Below are 22,140 nucleotides of genomic sequence, written 5' to 3'. Positions count from 1 at the left end.
GTGTCCCCTGCTGGGCTATCCAACCGTCCAAGTAGAGCATTACAAATTCAAGGCACAAAAATGACTGGAAACACTTGCTGCAGATTACATCTATTTCACTGTTTTATCTGGAGGAGATGAGTTATTGCTGACTTGGACGTTACAAGAAAACTGGGCAGAAAAAGGGAGTGGAGGAAGGCTGTGCTTTTAAGACAATTTAGAAAGATAAGTCTGTTTTGTCTTAATTCTCTGCTTCAGTGATTATCATAGAACCATAGAATGGCTTGGATTGGAAGACACCTCAAGGATCATGAGGCTCCAACCCCCCTGCCACATGCAGAGCCACCAACCTCCCCATTTAATACTAGACCAGGCTGCCCAGGGCCCCATCCAACCTGGCCTTGAACACCTCCAGGGACGGGGCATCCACAGCCTCTCTGGGCAGCCTGTTCCAGCACCTCACCACTCTTCCCCCTGACATCCAATCTAAATCTTCCCTCCTTGATTATGAAGCTGTTTTCTCATTCTACTGCTTATATATTAATATGTGTTTACATAAAGTCTGGTTGAAACTATTAGTAATAGTCATTATAGTTGCATGTTGGGATTGAGTTGGTTCTGTAAGTCTGGTGGAACATGTTCTCTGCTCATCAGATTTCATGTGAAAATGAAGTCTCAGAGACAGCTAGCTGCTGTAAAAATGAGCAGCACAAGAATTCATTTGGGAAGTAAGCAAGAGAAACAGATGGCTTCATTATCAACCTTGTTTTTTAGTCAGCATCTCCACTTTAAAATGAAAAAAGAATAAACTTTTTACCATTAGGGTGTTGCTTTGAGGATAATTTGTTCATCTCTTCTGAGGTATGAAAGCCTTGCAATACTGAAGGACAGATACTACATGGTCAGATGTCCTGGTGCTGTTCGAAGACTGTGACAGCTCCTGCCCCAGGGTGCAGGGGTGCTGTAGAGATGCTGAAGTAATGCAGGGAACATCTGCAGAGTAACTTGGTTGGTGCGACAAACAGCAGTCTCAGTGCAGTAGCAACTTCAGCTAGAATTGAATTTATTTTATGAGTGTGCAATAAAAAATTTTGGTGAATTTTTGGTGAAAATTTTTGAGGAAGATACGGCATGACTTCGGGAATATTTGAGTGGAACTCCTTTAAAGCTTGAGGAGGAAGATGGATGAGGAATTGTAACAGTACTTATATTAATATATTCAATAATGGCCAATGAAAGTTAATATTGATTCTGACCTTTTTCTAGTGAAAAAGATGATAGATTTTTATGAGGAAAAATTAAGCTCATATTTCTTGTGATTAAAATAAAGTAAATGGGTACATAAAGTGCTGGTGAAACCAAATTGGCAAGGTGGGAAACTGACTCTTCATGTCAGTTCTGACCACCGCAAGAATTGTTTTGACTGCAAATGATGTTAGTTGAAAAAGAAATTCAGAAAGGTTTTCTGATGTGTTTGTGCCTTAAAAGAAATATAATCTCTTATTTTCTTACATTATAGAAAGATCTCAAGTTCCCTTTCTGTCTTGCAAATTCTAAGATTTAGGTGTTGTTGAAAAGTGAACTGAAGATGCTGATAGTGATTGAGATGGAAGGTGGTAGTAGAGAAGACGTGACAGGAAAAATAAATGAGTTTTTATAATTATGCTGTTGACGAGGTCCCTGTGAGTACATGGTGACAATATCTGATCTCACATTTGGAGAGAAGGTGAAATACGAAGGAGTTGTCCATAAAATGATAATTCAGCTTGGTAAGACAGGCACGGTGACACAAGTAACTTTTGGTTTCTTCACTAACAATGAAGTCTTATAGAAAGCATGCAGTAGCTTGAGTGAAAACAGCAAAGAGGAACCTCATGACAAACTGAAGGTGTTACAGTGCTTAGGAGAACTAGGAAAACCTGGAAGCACAAAAATTGAAGGAATCCAAAATTTCAATTAGGATGCATCTGTCTTAGATCAGTGTTGTCTGAGACAGGAGATAAGTTCCAGTTGCAGCACTTGTCTTATGCAGAGGCTGTATGTAGTCTATTTTAAATGAGCAATTCCAGACAAAGCTGATGAGCAGGCAACCAGCCTCGTTGATCTTGCTTGTACAATAAAGATTACATACTTACTGGCCTTTCTTTCCACACTTCAGTCCTGCAATTATCGTTGGCATAGTAACAGGGAATGCAAGTAGCACATTATGTTGATATAAAATTTGATGAAATTGATTTTTTTTCCCATATTCTGGAACTGGTTTTCCAGTTTTGTAGCTAATCAAAATCACTAGGTGGCAGTCTATGCCTGTAAGTAATTATTTTGCTATGTATTATCCTCCTTTAAAGTGTATTAAAGAGATTGAGATCTAATTATCTAATGTTATAGCAGTGAGAACTCTGCACTAATATTCAGCAGTAACTCTATGCAGATTGTGGTTGCTATCTGTACTGTTACTCAAGTCTCTCTGGACAGGTAGTGAGGAGAAAAAAAATACTTTTAGAATAAATCATAATCAAATCTAAGACTTTTTTTTGCCAGAAGAGCTACTGAAGCCCTGTGTTTTTATTAAAACACAGATAGAGATGTATACTAATAAGCAAAAGCCCAGCTTTTAGATTTCATATAAAAAAAAAAAAAAATCTTAGTTGTTGATGAGTATGTTTTGAAATTGTTTAATTGAGGAAATGTATGTAAGCATGGCAGTATGTAGAATTTTCTTTGCTATGAGAGCTGTACCTAGGATATCATGTTTCTTCCTGTGCGTCTTCTGTTAACATCTCAGTGACGTCAAAGCTGGATTCAGCCTTAGCAAATCATTATTCTTCCATGGATATTAGTAACTTCTGCATTAACTGAATGCTTAGAAGTCAGTTGCTCTATAATCCTCCTTCCTGAAAACATGTAGATTCCTGATTGTTACTACTTTATTTTTATGTGGAAAGTTCCTTTTGAATAAGGGAAAGGAAGTCTTGTTTTTTTTGTTCCCTTTTTTGCCTCTCCCTTAGGTCTTACACACTGGATGGTGTACTCTTATCTTACTTCTTTTCTCCTTCCCCATTACCTCCTGCCAGGTCACCATTTTGCAGAGGTTGTATACTCTAACCTGCAGAATATCTTTATTGAAAAAGGAACAAATGCCTGCTGCTCCATACTCCTGCTATCTTGGAAAGGTTTCTTGTTCCTTGTCTCCAGAGCAAAGATGTAAAACAAATATTTTGTATCTGGTTCTTTTGCCTACTTTATTTTTGTAGCCTAGGTAGTCTATTTTCCTTTTTAAAGGATACGTATTATTTTAGACTTTGGAGAAAAGAATTGGCTAAAATATCTGTACACATTTGTCTTCAAGCCTATGGATGGATTTAAAAGGATGCTGGAGGGTAGATAATTGTGGCTGGTTTCTCTGCGTGGAATGTGAAATAAAATTGTAGCATGGAATAATTAGTATTAACTCTTTTGCAGAATCATAGAATGGTTTTCAAGACCACACCTGTTCATAGGTCTTATCACTTACACACAGATGCCTTTCACAAAAATGCACTTATATGTGTGTATGTATGTATCTGGATACCTTGTTTTGGTGAAGTTATGTTTTATGCAAGTATTGGAAGGTTAAAGTGCTCCCCGAAATGTTGGTGGGGAGATACGGTGACATGCTATGATTCTAGCCCTCTGGAAAGGAGTCTGGAGGCTCTAGCTGATGGGAAGCTGCATCTGAGCCAGCAGTGTGTCCTGGCAGCCAGAGGGGCTAACTGTCCCCTGGGACGCACCAGGCCCAGGGTGCCACACCAGGGTGTGAGGTGGATGGGGAAAAAGATTGTGAGTAAAAATTAGAATCTGTTCAGTCTCTCCAGCATACAAGATATTTTTTTGCAAGCTGGAAAGTCACTGAAGAAATAGCACTTGTATAGAACCCTGTGGGTGCAGGGGGAGTTGAATTAAAGATTTCTCCCTGTGGAAAATTTCAATCACATCAAAAAGCAAGTGATTTAACTGCATATGAAGCCACAGAGCAAGAAAATAACATCCTTATGTGAGGATGACCTAGCCACATCATTCGCAATCAGCTGGATGCTTTAAAAATGATTTTATTTATCACTTCCATATTTGTTTTGCTCTTCTTTCTGCCTGCCTTACAGATTTGGATCTCTGAAGGACAGGGTATGTTTTGGGACAGATAACTGCCAAGGCTGTTCTTAGCCTTCAGATATGGAAATTCTGTGGCTTCCCTACGCGCACTGTCCCAGTGCAGGATTATGTTTTCAAAGCTCTTTCTTATTGATCAATCCTCTCTGGACTCTGCTTACTGCAGCTGAAGATTATGGGCCATCCAAAGCTGAGTACATTACTCTACTTGGATCTTACTGAGTAAAACATGATTGCTTACAGCTTTCTGCTGATATATCTCATCGTAATGCTAGCTTGTCATGCAGCCCTGGTGTTTATTTCCAATGTCTGATCCGCTGTAATCTCTGAATGTTATTTTGCAGATTCTGTGTCTAAGGTGTAAGCTTGTGTGTGAGTTTTCAGAGAACACTTCATTCTCAGTCAATGACTGGTTTGTATATAGTCCAGCAACATAATTCAGGAGATTTTGTTTATCTATCCAGGAGATGCCTGCCTTTGTAAAATTGAGGTAGTCAACTTTGGAGAAAAGTGTTTACTTAAACACACAAAATATACTGTGTTTATGAGCTGCAGAAAACCACTGAAGGCAGACTGTTTAAGTGAAATGCGTATGGGGGAAAATGTACACGATGAGATATAGATGTCCCCAAGTTGTTATTGTATTTGCTGAAGTTCTTGACTAAGGAATGGATATGCTTAAAAAGAAAAAAATGCTGAGCATTGTGAAATAGTAGAACTTTTTGAAGCTAGGCAAATAGAAGTAGATAAAGAGTTTTTGTTATTTTTTTTTTTTTTTAAATTCTAAATATTTTCCTCTAAAATTTATAAAATACTTTAAAATGTTTATATTGTGGAATTGTTTTTGTTATTTTTTTTTTCAGGCAAATTAGTTATTGTGGAGACTTCAAAGCATTTTACTGCGAAGGAAGTAGAGATCAATCAATGGAAGTTCAGTGTCTGCACTTGTAGTGCCAAGCATTGCACTGCAAGGTCACCAAGTAGCTGAATATAGTTTGGATAGGCTGTCTGGGTCTTGTAGTGCCTTCCAGAAGCCTACTACTAATTGGGGATTACTTTAGTAGGTGTGACATGTTCCTTTTTTTTTTTTTTTTTTTTTTTTTTTCTTCCGAGTATTTTTTTAATCAATAATCTTGGGTCTTTTGCAGGCTGTATGAAACACAGCAATAAGCTGAGGAGAAAAATTCATCCTAAAGTAGCATGAGAAATGAGTGATTAGGGGGTTTATTTTATAAACGTTGCTTGAGAAGTAGTCTGCAAGCTTATTGGAGAAGCACCCTGCTACCCCTTTTATGGATATGCTCGTCCTTACGCACACAGTGCGTGTGCTTGAATGAAGTAGCGCAATATTTTTTGATTTGTCAGACTTCAGTTGGGGTTGGAAAATTTCACTGAGTTGAAAGTAGTTTATGTATCTAGATGGGGTAAAATTTAAGAAGCCTGGAGTTTGGTTATCCTTGTATCTTTGTGAATAGATTTTAGCAGATAATTCTGCAGGTTTTTTTTTTTTTTTTTTTTTTTTCCTGATTCTTCCAGAGCAGTCTGGCAAGACTGTGATTTTGTTCTGATTTATATAAATGCCTTTGAATAGGAACATCTGGAGAACGTGTTCCTTGCTCATTACACAATTGTACATTTTGTTCATTTTCATCTTAATAGCCAATTCTTTTCTTAGGATTTTCAGCTAAAAAAAAAAGTTATTTGAGAATTTGATAATGGCATAGTATGTACTTCTACAATCTGTATCAATGGGATATTGACATAAAGTCAATGTTTTCGCTTTGTTTTTAGTGTGTCTGTTTTGAAAGCAATGCGTATTTTGTTTGGGACTTACTGGTTTTAATTGTTTCTTCTTATAGATTGTAAATCTGTTTGAGGAGAAATAAAGGACTGATGCTGTAATATGGAACTTAGTATCGTAGGATCATAGAATCCTTGGAGTTGGAGGGGACCTATAAAGGTCATGTAGTCCAACTCCCTTGCAATGAACATCCATAGGGTTTCCCAGGGCCTGATTCAGCCTGACCTTGAGAGTCTTCAGGGATGGGGCATCTACCACCTCTCTGGGCAGCCTGTTGCAGTGTCAAACCACCCTTATTAAAAACAAACAAACAAAGACTTTGCTAATATCCAGTCTAAATTTCCCCTCTTTCAGCTTGAAACCATTTCTCCTTGTCCTAGGTATGTGCCATTCCTTGGATCATTTTTGTAGCCCTCCTTTGGACACACTCTAACAGGTCTATGTCTCTCCTGTATTGGGTTCTACATCTGGGCTCAGTACTCTGGACGAGGCCTCATCAGCGCAAAGTAGAGTCCAGAAACCTTAGAGACTCTGTCCAGAGCTTTCAAAAGCTACTGCAATACATTTTAAAGGTAATTAAAGATATTTTTCTGAGCATAAAGTGTTTGCTGCTGAACTCCATCAAAATGGAATTTTCCATTTGAGAAAATCCTTGCTCTGAAGTGTTTAAAAAATAATATTGTAGTAATAAGCATCAACAAGGATGAAACATCAAGTATTAAGAATGCAAGATGGAATTTATGAATATTAGCTATATCTACAGTCTGTGTCAATACAAAGTTCAGCTGCATAATTTGTATGCCTTGTTTTAGATGTCAGTCCTCAAGCCTTTACTATTCCTTAAATGGAATTAGAACATTCTCAATTGCCTTGGTTAGACCCGTGATCAGCCTGCTCTCTGTTTCATTTGTATTCATTGCATGGGACTAATTTAGCATGTCCACTATTTTTTCTGCCTCTGAAGTTGGTGATGAGTATGTGATAATTATCTCTACTTCAGTTTAAGATGATGTTGCAGACTTTATTGCAGGGGTACAACATTGAGTTTTCATGGGAATAATTTGTTAGAAGTATCAAACTGCTCAAGTCATAGAATCACCAAGGTTGGAAAAGACCTCCAAGATCATCCAGTCTAAATGTCCTATATTTTCCTACTAAACCTTGTCCCTCAGTACAACATGTGAATGTTTCTTGAATGCCTTTGGGGATTGAATGCCTTTGGAGCTCCATGAGCTCCCTGGGCAGTCCATTCCTGTACTTGACCACCCTTTCAGAGGAGAAATTTTTCCTAACATCCAAGTTGAATCTCTGCTTGTGCAACTTGAGGGCATTCCCTCTAGTCCTATTGCTAGATACATGGGAGAAGAGGCTGACTCCCACCTTCCAGATCCTCTTTTCAGGTAGTTGTAGAGACAGTAAGGTCTACCCTGCACCTCCTTTTCTCTAGACTCAGCAATTCTAGTTCCCTAAGCTGCTCCTTATAAGACTTCTCCTCCAGACCTCTCACCAGCTTTGTTACCCTTCTGTGGACCTACTCCAGGGCCTTGATGTCTTTTTTTGTAGTGAAGGGCCAAAAACTGAAAACAGTACTTGAGGCATACAGGAGGACAATCACCTTCCTTCTCCTCCTGGCAACACTCTTTCTGATATCAGCCAGGATGCCATTGGCCTTCTTGGCTATCTGGGATACCTGCTGCCTCATGTTTAGCAGAGCGTCAACCAGCACCTTCAGATCCATTTCCTCCACACAGTCTTCCAACCACTGTGCCCCGAGCCTGTACTGTTGCTTGGTGTTGTTGTGGCCACAGTGCTGGACTAGGCACGTGGTCTTGCTGAACTTCATCCCATTGGCCTAAGCCCAGAAATCCAACCTATCCAGATCTCTCTGTAGGGCCTTCCTATCCCCAGAGAGATTGATGCTTCCTCCCTGCTTGCTGTCATCTGCAAACTTACTGAGGGTGAACTCAATGCCCTCATCCAGATTGTCAATAAGGATATTGAACAGAATGGGTCAAATATCTGAGCCATTTTGCAACGGAAGCACTTTGAGGAGAACGTTAATCTTAATTCAGTATTGTCTTCTGGTGACTAGCATGACATAACAGACTGGCAATTACTGAAAGTCTCCTTTATGTTACTTTGTTGAAACACTATATCCTTATAATCTGGCAGGGATTTTTCCCTATTCTATGGGAGCACTGCATATAGATCATTTTTTTCATGTACTTTGCATTATCTGAGATACATGTTTTTCATTACTGCAGATTCTTGGTAATTCAGTACTTTATTTTTTTTAGCGGCATTAAATCCATGCTGTTGTGTTGAGCGTGGTTGCTTCACAATATAGACTAGAGCCAGCTTGCTTTCAGACTGTCATAAAGTATTTCTACGCTACTGATTCTAATGAGTAAAGAGAAGCTGCCTCTGTTTCTTCCGCAGTTTGTCACTCAGATAGTCTACCCAGCCTCTCGTAGCAGAGAGGCTATGATTTAATACTTAGCTTTGGTAACTGTTGTGCATTTTCCTGTTGGATATCTTGTAGTGCTATGTAATATCTCACATAGTCAGAAAATGTGTGGAACTGATCAAAGTTGGTATATTATCCCACGTGTAAGTGTTTGGTGAGTGCTGAGTTTAGAGCTTGTTTTTTCAAGTGAATATTCTATCACCTGATACAGCTTTCCTAGTCTCCATAGTCAGTTATGCTTTTCTGCAGATGTGCTTCTTGTGTAGCAAAAGTTTGTGGTGGGTGGGCAAGGGATAGGATGAATCATTGCTCTAGGAACACGTGAATGCTGTGGTGTGGTTAGGCAGAATGCTTTTTTCTTGAGTCTGGTATAACATGGTGTATGAGCCAGGTGATCAGAATGAATTCATCGCTGAGTGGGCTGCCTGCATAGTCAGCAGCAGAAAGAAATTCTGGTGAGTAAATCTGCAGCTTTGGTGTGAACTGTTGATAAAATGTTTTTCTAACAATTTGGAGCTGAATCAGCAGGGTAGGCGCAGAAAAGATGTTAGGACATCCAGCACATAGCCTTGCATGGGGCTGTTAATGAGCCATAGAATAATAAAGGTTGGAAGGAAGAGGCCTTGAAGGTCATCTGCTCCAAACCAATTTTCACAGTAAGAGTCAGTTTGGGTTGCTTGTGGTCTTATCCAGGAGAGTTTTGAATATGTCCAAGGAAGGAGCTTGAATAACTGCTCTAGGTAGCTTGTTTAAACATTTGTCTAACATCAGAGTGAATTGTTTTCCTTAAGTAATTATTTTTCCATTTTGCATCTGTTTCACATATCACCGTGCTCCTGAAGAGAACTTCTATGCAGTTGCTTGTCTGCTTTTCTAGTATGGAAGAATTAAATGACGTGCAAATTTACTGGCCGTTTCAAGTTAATGCAAAAGCTTTGCATTAGCCTCTTCTGACCTCTTCTGTTCCCACCTGCCTGCTGAGAAATGGAGAAAATTAGGTAACACATTTTATCATTTATGCTTTACTCTTTAGCTTTTGTGGGGATGCCAGTTTTTTGTAGATGATAGGAAATCTAGCATGGAGGAGAGGGCAAGAAAAGTAAGTTTAACTTATGTTCTGTCAGTCAGCAGAGCTGTAAATAAGCAAATTTCCTGGGTCTTCCCTCACCCAGAGAGCCACAAGCCTGTCAGTTAAGTAAATGCTTAATGCTACTTCATGTTAGAAACAACTTCAAGCTTTTACTAGAAAGTAAGTATCCTTTCCTTCCACACCTGCAACTCAATAACTGCGCAGACTTTAAGAATTGAGTAAGGTTATAAGAATAAGGTCATGGAGAGGGTTGCTCTTCATCCATGCTAACGATTTTTTTTGTGCTCCAGTAGTTCTCCTGATATTGAGATTCTTTGTGAATGATGATTAAATGGAAATTGAATACTCTTTTCTCCTAAGGGACTGTTAGGGGAGAGGTAGAATTACAATTTGAGTATATGGAGCACTTGGGAATAACACGTACTGCATTGAGCAAGGGAGCATCATGCTGAGAATGCTTTGAGCTGTTGCTACTTCACATATTCAGATCTGTTTATATGTATGAATGCTTCAGAAATTGTAATCAGGGAAGACTTAGCAGCTGGAGGGGTATTTTTTCTTCTTATAATTTCCGGTTTACCTGAACTACTCTTCTGAATGGAACAAAAGAAATCTGGATAAACCTGTGAGGAATTCCTGTTCTTCATAGCTACCTGTCAGGATAGGTGTCCTTTCCTTTGAGCAACACTCTGGTGATCAGTGCTTCAGAAGTATAGATTTATTTATTTATTTATTTCCTCATTGAAGCTTTTCTGAGAATCCTGTGAAACAAGTGAAACCAAGCAGTCATTTGATTGCTGTGAAGCTTTCATATGGAAGACGTCAGGATCCTTTGTTGCAGAGTAGTGTTATAGCAGATTCTGCAGCAATAGAAGAGGGAGCAGAAAATGTAGTTCAGTGCATGCAGGTCTCCTTTCTGACCTGGATTTCTGTCACTTGCAGTTTTCTTAATTTTTCTTTTTTCTTTCTTTTTTTTTTTTTTTTTTTTTTGACTTAGTTATGTCTGGATACCATGTCATGACTTGTTGGTTTAAGGGAAGAGCTGGAATACTGTTATGGGATTACCTGCTAATTAACCGAAATTCAAATGGATTTTACATTCATCCTGAGCTGTGGGATATATGTTTAGCTTTAGAATGTATTTAGCTTGTTGGACTCTTCTGACTTGTAATGGAGATTTTTAGTTGAAGCTACTGAGATCACAGGGCAAATAAAATGTTGCCTAGATAAATTGCCAATAATTTTATTATTGAAACAACCCAGTATTAATGTTTTTTTTTTTTTTTAGATGCGTTTTTTAACAAGAGTGATGTAGAAATACCCAAAAGAAAAGTGTCCTTAAGAAACTAACCAGTACTACACAAACTACTCAAATATTTGAACATATGCTCTTACAGAGCAAAATGCTCCAGAGTTGGAGCTTTGGGTCATGTGTTAGTATATAGGAGATTTCATATTGTTTGAACAACTCATTTTTAGAGATAAATTAAAACAGAAACATGTTTCACTCATTGTAGATATTGAAAGCTGAAATAGTTTTTTCCTGACAGCTTGGAATAAATAAAGAAGAAGCAGGCCAAAACATTAATGCGTAATAATCGACTACATATGCCTGTAGACATGTGTTCTGTTAGGTTGCTATGCAGCTTTTCCTTTTGGAGCAGGAAATGGTTGTAAGGCTGAGTTAAATCCATTGCCCCTTAGGCAGAGTGTCAGTGACAGTTTGAGCACTGGTTGAGGTTCTTTTTGTTCAGAAAATGTCAGAGACCAATCTTGTTTTATTCAAATAAAAGCAGTTCACAGGTGGATGAAAGAAGTGAATTAAAAAAAAAAAAATCAATCAGCTGCTACTTTTTTTTCTCAATTATTAATCTTTTCAGATTTACCTTTGTAGGTGATGTATTTATTCACTTTGTTAATGTGCATCTAACCCTCCTTCTGAATTCCTGAGGTGGAGACATAATGAGAATCTTCCACTTTCCACATAGCTCTGTATGTCACTTGTTTAACTCACTGCATGGAGAAGAACACCAGTGTGTTCAGATAGCTGAAAGTAGGGATGCTGAGAAAGCTGGGCAGGCTGAATGAAAGTGGAATGTCTCCTCAGAGGATGATGTATGAGGGTTCAGATAAGGTAGAGGTGTCACTTCCTTCCATCTGTAGTGGAAATCTGAGTTTTTACTTGCTTGTTTTGAGCTGCTTTGCTGATGTGAAAGCCATGTTTTAGGCAATGTTTCTTCGTTCATACGAAGTGAGTATGGAAAGATAAAATATCTCTGGATTATTAGTCTTGAGTTAAAGTTCAGCTGACTGAATGGTTTCCAAAGGCTGATATGAATAACTCCATCAAAACAGACTTCCTTTCCGCATTTTGAAAAGTATGTAAACATACATAAGCTTTTAGTTTTCAGTGTTTAATATTTGGTATTCCTTTTATTAATGGTTTTCAGATTGTGTAAATACAAATAAGAGGCTAAAAACATACCCTAACATTTCTAGTGTTCAGGAAATTTGCTTTATCTGATGACGTGTATGTCTTTTGTTCTGAAAGGCTAGCTTTTATGTAAAACAGGATCATAATGAAGCTGTATCCAAGACTTGTTTTCCCATCTAATGAATAGAAAAGGCATACTTTAGACTTTGGTTGAAAGAGGGTCCTTATAATTGTTATACATCTAAAATTAATTCCTAAGTTATGAATCTCATATACTGAGAATTACCTGAATGTCTTTACTGTTTCAAGCTGTAATACCTCAGGGTTACACCTTTACTTCTGAAAGTTGTAATTAGGTGCTTCAAACAAATTATACTATAACTGTTGTGGTATATTTTATGTTTTCTTTCACTGATTCTCTTATCATTTATCTTATTGTACCCATTTATAGCATCATGCTGCCTCTAACTTAATCCCAAAATGATATTAAACAATTATTTTTGAAGTTCTTATAAATGACTACTCAAAAACTAATTCTGTGAATGTTTAAGTCCATTTAATTTTTTTTTTGTTGTTGTTCATTGATGATATTACAATTACTTATAGGACCAATGCACAAAACTATTTCAGCTTACTCTGAAAAATCTGTTCTTAAAAGAGTAAGATCAGGTGAGCTTAGTATTATTTGATTGTTTCTGGGCAATCCATTTGTTTTCTTATGTGACAGTAAGCATTGCAGGCTTGTTTTACCTTTCCATCTATAGTACATCCATGAGATGGCTTCCAGTGCTCTGCCTGAGAGGGAAGAATTGTGACCAAATGGAACAGCACATCTAAGAGAACCAAATTAAAATGCAAACTATGCCCTAACCCTTCACTTATGCTGCTGCTGGTTTTCAGGCCTTTAGAAGTGTGGTGAATTTAAAAAATACATTTGCTTGTATATGATCAGAATACCATGTGAGCAAATGAGGTGAAATGCTTTGAACTGCCTGTAAATGTCTATGAAGCAGGCACATGTAATATGATGTTACCACGTTGTAAGTTTGAGACAAATTGATTAAAAAAAAATAATTAAGAAAAGCAAACATTACATTTGTCATTGAAGAGAAGGGCTTCCTGACAGGCCCAGGTGGTGGTGAAGCCTGGGGCAGGTACACAAGTTCATGGGTGCTTTATGCTCCTTTTTCCTGGCTAAAAATTCTTTTGGCTGAAGAAAGCTGGCTGTTCATTGGATTTTACTGGCTAGAGGCCCTGAAAAATAAAAATACAGGTGCTAAATGGAGACTTGGATTGCTCAGGCCGCTACCAGTGGTACAGGCACCTGCAGCGGAGGCCTGTTGCACATTAGCAGAGGGGAAGGCTGTGGTGCCCCTCAGCAGAGGGAGACTAAGGGAGATGCATACAGCATGTCCTCTGGGGTCAGGGGCAGCAGCATGTGGTTGCTCTAATTTAAAAATCATTCTATGGCTGTGTTATTGGGTTTCTTTTGTCTTTCCATGGCATTTCTTTCTTTCTCTGTCTTACGGGTTAGTTCACTGATCTACTGATTCTGCATTCTGCTACACTGCTCTTAGAGCCAAAATTCCTTTTTCTGCACGTGGAAAGGAAAGTAGTGATGTGACTTAAACTGTCCCCATTAGTCAATTTCTAAGGGTAGGCATAATTCCCTTTTGAAGCTTTTCAAACCATTTTTTCTTCTTGATAAATTTCTTGGCAATAAAGCCAATGATTGACATCTGTCTGAAATTAGTATAATTTAATTGCAAGGACAATAAAAACAAACAACATTTTTATAAAGATCTATTCCGTGTGTGGATTTCCTAGTCTTTTTATGGGAATCTTTTTGGTTTGGGGCTATTTTTATGCAGTGATGCTGGTAGTACATGTAAAGGAAGAATAGAAATATGCAGGCTTGGTGTTTTACTGAGGCACACTGGTAAGATAAATGCCCAGCAACAGTAAATGTCAGTGCTATGAAGTTACTGCCATTGTGACTTTCTGCATCACTTTTGGTCTGAAGAACTTTTAAACATGGTACCTGTAAGGATTATTTTTTATTCAGGACATGTGAAATGAAGTACAATTAACCCACATCTGGAAATTACTTTGGTTAGTTTGCTCGTATATTTTGGAAATGAGAGCTGTTTGATCTTCCTACTTGTAAAATGTTCTGAAATCTGCAGGGTGATGTGATTCAGGAGTTGATCACGATAATATTCAGTGAATATTTGGCATATTGACAACAAGGAACTTATCTCAAAATGATTTTGTTAATCTGGAATTCAGTCTTACTTGCTGATTTAGCTATGGTAACATGTCTCCCACAAATGGCAATTCTTCTAAGTTCTAAGAAATTAAATCTCGAAGTTTCTTGGAAATCAATTTCTAAACAAAAAGTGGCCCAATGTGCTCATATCTTAAAAGTACTGTAGGTCACCAGGATTTGATACCCACACTCATTTTTAAAGAATGAGTAGAAGTCATGGAAGTTCAGAAAACAATGCTTCCTTCCAGAAAAAATAATAATAAAAAAAATAAGGTGCTTGAAAATATTTCTCGTCTTGCCTGTGAAACTGTAACATCTCCTGCAATTGTGCTAGGCATTCAGACTTGTGATGACTTACATAGCCTCACTGACACTACTAACAATTTTAGTATTGTTGGATGGCATTTTTTTTTACTTGCCTTAAATGAGTTTGTTTGTTTGAGTGGCTGGAAAGCTGCCTGATGCAAAGGGACCTTGGTGTACTGATGGACAGTCGGCTGAATATGAGCCAGCAGTGTGCCCAGGTGGCCAAGAAGGCCAGTGAAATCCTGGCTTGTATCAGGAATGGTGTGGTGAGCAGGACTAGGGAAGACGTCCTGCCCCTGTACTCAGCACTGGTGAGGCCTCACCTCAGGTACTGTGTTCAGTTTTGGGCATCTCAGTACAGAAAGGACACTGAGGTGCTGGAGTAGGTAGGTCTAAAGAAGGGCAACAAGGCTTGCGAAGGGCTTGGAGAATGTACCCTACAAGGAGCGACTGAAGGAACTGGGGCTGTTTAGTCTGGGGAAGAGGAGGCTGAGGCAAGACGTTATTGCAGTATTTGAAAGATGCTTACAGTGAGTGCGGAGTTGGTCTCTTTTCACTGATGACAGGTGGCAGGACGAGGGGAAATGGCCTCAAGTTGTGCCAGGGCAAGTTTAGGTTGGATATCGGGAGAAGCTTCTTTACAGAAAGGGTTGTTAAGCACTGGAATAGGGTCCCCAGGGAGGTGGTTGAGTCACCATCTTTGGATGTGTTTAAAGACCATTTCGATGTGGTGCTCAGGGCTATGATTTAGCACAAGGTTGTTAGTTAGGGTAGTATGGTTAGGTTGTGGTTGAACTTGATGATCCTTAAGGTCTTTTCCTACCTGAGCAGCAATTCTATGATTCCATAATTTTATGGTTCTATGATTTCTAGTGATGAACCAAATTCTTTAGGAAATGCAGTCTTTCTTTTAAATAAAAAAAAAAAAAAAAAAAAAAAAGGGGGGGGGGGGCAAAAAAAGCTGGTTAGACTGGGATCTGCTTATGGGGAGTGGTGGGAAAAGACAGCATACTGGAGACAGATGGCGCTTGCAGGGCCATGTATGTTTGAGGGTGGACAGATAATTTTGATTGTCTGGAAAAAAAAACAGTTGAAGTAACAATTTTTTTTTTTGTTGTAACTTTATTAATATTTGCAAGTATTTATTCCTCCTGTGTAAACATGACTACATGTGTTCATTTGCATGTCATCGAAACAACTTATTTTCCTTGAAGTGCTAATAAGAATATTGTAAATTACTTAAACTGTTCTTATCTTACATCTAACCCTAACCCTTATTTTCCTCTGAATGACTGCAGATACCCATATCTGTAATGGATGTTTATGATTGATACACATAAAAAGCCTATCTAAAGAGCAATATGCTTAATTGCAGACAATTTAACTTGAATATTTCTGGTGCTAGGTTTTCCACTTACAACTGATGCATTAAAGGAATTGTTCTTTTTTTACAGGCAAAGACAGAGTTTTTAATACCCCCTTGTGTGAGCAAGGAATTGTTGGATTTGGTATTGGAGTTGCTGTTGCAGGTGCTACAGCCATTGCAGAAATTCAGTTTGCAGATTACATTTTTCCTGCATTTGATCAGGTTAGTACCAATAATTTTGAATGAAGTAAAAAAAGTTTTATGAATTTGTTTTAAATATTTTTTTGTTAGCATTAATGCTTGGTAATACTTTATGCAAAAATAGCCACGGCTGTAATACTAATATTTATGCATGCACTATGTAAACAGGAAGGTACCAGTTCCAAGTTGAATGCTGATTAAATAATTTAAATTAGTTTAAAATGCCTTGAAATCCCCATCTGTGTTATTCCAACACCATCTCTTACTTCTTTGTGTGATTGCAGGCCAACCATTTGTCAACAGGATAAACTGTGAATTTGAACTGAGCTGACTGTCTTCTGGGAATGGGGAAACAACTGGGCTATATGACAACTCTTGATAGAATCATAGGTTCATAAAATCATAGGAGGTTGCAAACGACCTGCAAGATCATCTAGACCAACTGTCCTCCCATTACCACTGCTATCACAAGCCTCTAAACCATATCTCATAGCTCTTCATCCAGACATTTCTTGAACACTGCCAGGGATGGCGACTCTGCCATCTCCCTGGGCAGCCATTCCAGTGCCTGACCACTCTATGAGGGAAAAAGTTCTTCCTTATGTCTAACCTAAACCTCCTCTGGTACAACTTGCGGCCATTTCCTCAGGTCCTGTTTGTTGCCTGGGAGAAGAGGCCAAGCCCCTCCTCATCACAGCCTTCCTTCAGGAAGTTGTAGAGTGCAGTGAGGTCTCCTCTGAGCCTCCTCTTCTCCAGACTAAATAATCCCAGCTCCCTCAGCCGCTCCTCATAAAACTTGTGCTTCAGACCCCTCACCAGTTTCGTTGCCCTTCTCTGGACACATTCCAGGGCATCAATGTCTTTCTTGTAGTGAGGAACCCAAAACTGAACACAGTACTCAAGCTGTGGCCTCACCAGTGCTGAGTAGGGGGGGATGATCACCTCCCTGCTCCTGCTGGCCACACTATTTCTAATGCAGGCTAGGATGCCGTTGGCCCTCCTGGCCATGTGGGCACACTGTCAGCTCATGTTCAGCCGAGCATCAACCAACACTTCCAGGTCCCTTTCCTCTTCACACTCATCCAGCCACTCATCCTTAAGCCTATAACGCTGCATGAGGTTGTTGTGGCCAAAGTGCGGGACCTGGCTATTGGCCTTGTTGAACCTCATCCCATTCACCTCAGTCCAGTGATCCAGCAAATCTAGATGCCTCTTAAGGGCCTCCTTACCCTCAGGCAGATTGACACCACCTCCCAGCTTGGTGTCATCTGCAAACTTACTGAGGATACACTCAATCCCTTCATCTAGGTCATCAATAAAGATATTAAACAAGATAGCGACCCACTTGTAATGGGTCACCAGCTGGACTTAGCTCCCTTAATCACTACCTGTTGGGCACGGCCCTCTAGCCAGTTCCTTACCCAAAGGAGAACATACCGGTGCAGGCCGCAGGCAGCCAGTTTCCCCAGAAGAATACTGTGAGAGACCGTGTCAAAGGCTTTGATGAAGTCTAGGTAGACTACATCAACAGCTTTTCCCTCGTCTACCAGTTTCGTCACCCAGTTGTAGAAGGAGATGAGGTTGGTTAAGCATGACCTGCCTTTCATGAACCCGTGCTGGCTGGGCCTGATCCCCTGGATGTCACGCACATGTTGTGTGATCTCACCCAAGATGATTTGTTCCATAACTTTCCCCAATACTGAGGTACAGGTCTGCCTGTAGTTCCCTGGATCCTCCTTATAGCCCTTCTTGTAGATGAGAGTCACGTCGCCAAGCCTCCAATCCTCTGGGACCTCTCCAGATAAGCAGGAGCGCTGGTAGATGGTCAATAGCAGCTTGGCAATCACCCCCACCAGCTCCCTGTTCTTGTGCCTTTAAGATTTCCATCATGAGAAGCATCCAGGCTTCCTGGACCCCTTTACCCTTAAGGAGTGACTCCCAAGGGACCCGTGCTACAAGCATCCTGAACAGGTCAAAGTCTGCCCTCTTGAAGTCCAGGATTGCAGTTTTGCTAGTCACCCTTCTGACATCTCCAAGAATAGAGAATTCAACAATTTCATTGTTGCTCTGCCCAAGACAGTCCCCAACCTTCACATCTCCCACCAGTCCTTCTCTGTTAGTGAAGAGGAGGTCTAGCAGGACGTCACCCCTGATGGGCTCTCCTGCTAGCTGCTTAAGGAAGCTATCTTCCACACACTCTAGAAACCTCTTAGACTGCTTATTCTGTGCTGTGTTGTATTTCCAACATATATGAGGAAAATTGAAGTCTCCCATGAAAATGAGTGCTGGCGTTTGCACGACTTCTGCAAGCTGCTCATAGAAACTGAGTATTTAACTTGAATCCACTAAATTACCAACTCACTTGCCTTGGAAAATGTTTACCTTTCAATAGACTTAAAGGAGTCTTTTGGAGCTAGTTTAGTCCTCTGAATTCTATGCATGGAGTAGATGATACAGATGCATCTTGTGTACTGTAGAGGTTTAATGATATGTAACTAGAGGTATTGGACTGGATATTACTTTCTCTTTTTTCCCCAGATCGTTAATGAAGCAGCAAAGTATCGTTACCGCTCTGGAGATCTGTTTAACTGTGGAAACCTCACCATCAGAGCCCCCTGGGGTTGTGTGGGACATGGTGCGCTGTATCACTCTCAAAGTCCAGAAGCTTTTTTTGCTCATTGCCCAGGAATAAAGGTACAGTAATTCTTATGTTACAAAGATTGATTGTGAGTGAACCTGACTAATCAGACTAATAAATCTGAGTGCAGGCAGGGAAGGGAGGATGGAAGTCAGTGTACACAGCAGAACATCTGAATGTGCTAATTAAGAACTCTGTTAGAAGCTTTCCATTAATAAAGCTTAAACTGTGTTGGAGAATTTATAGTCATAATTGAAACAACTTTTAGCAGGTATAGCACTGTGTTTGCTTTTTGCACTAAAAGCATACGTTTTATGTTTGCTCAGTATGCCCCAACATACTACAGAAATTAAAAACTAATGAATAGTGCTTTCCTTTTTTTTTTTTTTTTCCCTACATGTGTCCTTAAGTGATTTATAAAATTCACGTATATAAATGACAGTGAATAAACAAGAGCTGTTAGTTGCACACTCAAACGCAGGAGGTTCAGTCTGAAACACCAGGAAGTACTTATTTAACTGTGCAGGAGACTGAGCCCTGGTTGCCTGGAAAGGTTGTAGAGTCTCCTTCCTTGAGGATATTCGAAAGCCATATTAAAGTGATCCTGGACAACCTACTTGGTGTTTGAGCAGGGACTGTGCCAGGTGGATCCAAAGGGCCCTTCTAACCTCAACTGTTCTATGATTATTCTATGATTATGTTAATGAGACCTTGGGGAAAGCTTTCTGTGTAAGCAAGTGGCATTTCTTGAAAGTAAAGATTCTTAGTATTTAGATGGATATGGTTCTTAGTGAAGATGGAGTGGGGGGATCTGATCAACTGAGATTAAGAAAACACTCTTTGCCAGCTTCCTGAGTAAATTCTGAATAAAGTCCATTCTTTCTGAGTAAACTTAATGTCCATGGACTTGTACATTTGGATTAACTGACATCCAACCCATTAAGGAATGAATCATAGCTTGATTAATGGGATGGACTTGAATAAAAACAGTATTTGTATGTGGAAGACACATGTTCATTGTTTATCTTTTGTTTAAACTACTCCTTAATATGGTATTGGTGTACTGAAATGTCAGATATTACTCTTGTACAGGGAGGCCATAAGCATTTATCCTACTTGTAAATAGGAGCTTCCTTTATTCACATTTTATTGTATGTTATTTGCATTGTATTTCATGATCCTTGAAAAAGGGGAATACATCTTTTATCTTTGGATATTCTTTATGGACTGTGAGGTGTTCTTATACTAAACTGGAAAATATTCAGAGATATAGACAAGTAAACTACAGAGTCTCTTGCCAGGTAATTGATTCTGAAGGTTTCTTGAGCTTTTTGAAAAAAATGTGAGTAGTTTATTATGATGTAGAAGAATAAAATAGTTTTATGATTAAGATATTGACACCAGGTCTATCTGCTGGCCTTGTTTGTCAATCTCAAATCTTCATATTGAACTAGCTAACTAAGTGCTGAGATTTTGTGTTGATTAAAACCCATTCTAATTCAGTGCAGTCTAATACTACTGAGTTTAGTCTTCTGAATAAGTTAGTCAAAATTTTATTTTATTGTGCCCGATGATTTCATTTTCTTTTGTCTTTGTTTCTTCTTCTTTTTGTTTTTTCCTTTTTCTTTTTTTTTCTTTTCAGTATAAATGTGTGTATGGAAAATACCATTCCAGGTCAATATCTTAAAGTGTGTATCTTAGCTATACCAAGGATGAGACACAAGGATGCATTAATGGGGGCAGATATGTTGGTTTATGGCTTGCAGGTACTACTGAGAAAAAGTGGGTGGTGGGCATGGGGTTTGGAAGAGGCCTTAGGGACTGCACGGAATTATAAGTTGGTGAAGAGCTTAAAGGAACCCAAAGCAGACATTCCTTGGATAATGTGCTAAAATACATTGTTACAGTTAATTGCTGCCATCTCAGTTAAAGAACACATGAAATTCTATGGAATTGGTGGAACCATATATTAATTTTGGATGCACGGAGGAGTGCTCGTTTGAATTTTGTATCTTTGTGAAAACAGTGTTGCATCTTTGATTTTTTTTCTGCAAAGCTGTTAACGCAGTTAATGTTTAAAGCAGTTATTGCTGCTTTACTGAAATTGAAACTCTCATGAATATGTTAGTAGTAGAATATTTAATGTAACTCAGTGAAGGCTTTGTCATCTGTGCATATTTTGCATGGGAAGTAAGGCCATGATTTACAGGTTGGCGAGGACAGGAAACGTCCCACGGGAGAATGGTTTGCAGAACTACCCTCTTACTAAGCTGTGTAGTTGGTTTCTGACTGAAGGTTTTAACACTGGTTTTGGTAAGTGAAAGGTGAGATTCAGATTTCAGTGGCAGAAGAAGGTTTGTGTAACCTTGGTTGTTGAGGGGAGAAACTGTAATCGTTACGCTTAAGATTTAAGTTTGTTGAAGTGAGGAGGACACTGTTGGATTATTGTTTCTTTCGTCTACCATTGTGAGGAGATGTCTTAGTGCATTCCTCTGTCTTAAGTATTGACTCTCTTTATTCAATTGCAAGAGTGTGCCAGGATCTTTGCCATTGCAGATAGAAATTTTCTTTCCATTTCCAGCCGAAATTTCTTTCTAACTTGAATCTTCAATTCATCTTTCCTTTCATGTACAGAGAGTAATTGTTTTCCCTTTAGTCATTGTTTCTTCTTAGACTAAACAAACTATCAAGGAGATATTTTTTGGCATCTGTTTTGATTCATTTTCTGTCAAAACAATGTACTCATGAAGTATTCCAACTGAATTTCTAGCAGTGATTTTTTTCACTAACACTAATATTTCCTTCACTACACGATGATGTCTTTTAAAGCTAGTGTCCTAGTTATCTGTTGAGCAAATAATGCATTCAGATCTTTCTCTGAATGTCTACTGATGAGTTCTAAATTTGTAACAAAAATTTACTTTCTAAATGCTGACTTACCACTGTGTATCATTCAGTTTTCCTTTGATTTTGTCTGTCGCATCTTTAATGTGAACTGATCTTTTTTGTATCGTCCTCTCTACTGGTAGTGACTCAGCTTTTGAATAGCTTTCATTTCTGCATTCTGAGTTTGCATCATAAATGAGTAAGGTAAAAGTCTGTCGTAAAAGTGGTCCTGAAGGAGCTGCACTGCCAGCATTCATCAGTCTGAAAATTTCTCATGTCTGTTTTCAAATGTTTTGTTGAAATTTAAATAGATTGCTTCTCCCTTGCCTAGAAAATTCACTTACTGAGTTAATTGGATGAGATAGATGATTTAGGTTGTGTTTTGAATCTTCACAGCTATAAAATGAAGTTCTGAATAGCTTCACAGCTACAAAATGTTTACTAGTTTTCTTGACCCCCAGTGTATGTCTGATTTGAATTCCATGGGATGTAATTTATCTGGTTCTGATTCCTCAATTTCTGAGGAAATTGAGCTCTCTTGGCTTCTGTTTTCATTT

General features: G+C 38.9%; 1 protein-coding gene across 1 annotated transcript in view; it reads left to right on the top strand.

The window, feature by feature from the left end:
* Positions 1-22,140, top strand: part of BCKDHB (branched chain keto acid dehydrogenase E1 subunit beta) — a gene marked incomplete at both ends in the record, with an annotated part of 105,423 nt that overhangs the window by 9,115 nt on the left and 74,168 nt on the right. The window contains 2 exons of the mRNA XM_079550595.1: positions 15,947-16,080; positions 18,598-18,753. Of these exons, the coding sequence (XP_079406721.1) occupies positions 15,947-16,080; positions 18,598-18,753 (290 nt within the window). The remainder of the gene's footprint in view (positions 1-15,946; positions 16,081-18,597; positions 18,754-22,140) is intronic.

This window comes from Tetrao urogallus (genome assembly GCF_951394365.1).
Source record: "Tetrao urogallus genome assembly, chromosome: 2".
Classification (NCBI taxonomy): Eukaryota; Metazoa; Chordata; class Aves; order Galliformes; family Phasianidae; genus Tetrao; species Tetrao urogallus.
The sequence above is the reverse complement of the archived record's forward strand: the minus strand, read 5'-3'. Positions and strand labels throughout refer to the sequence as shown.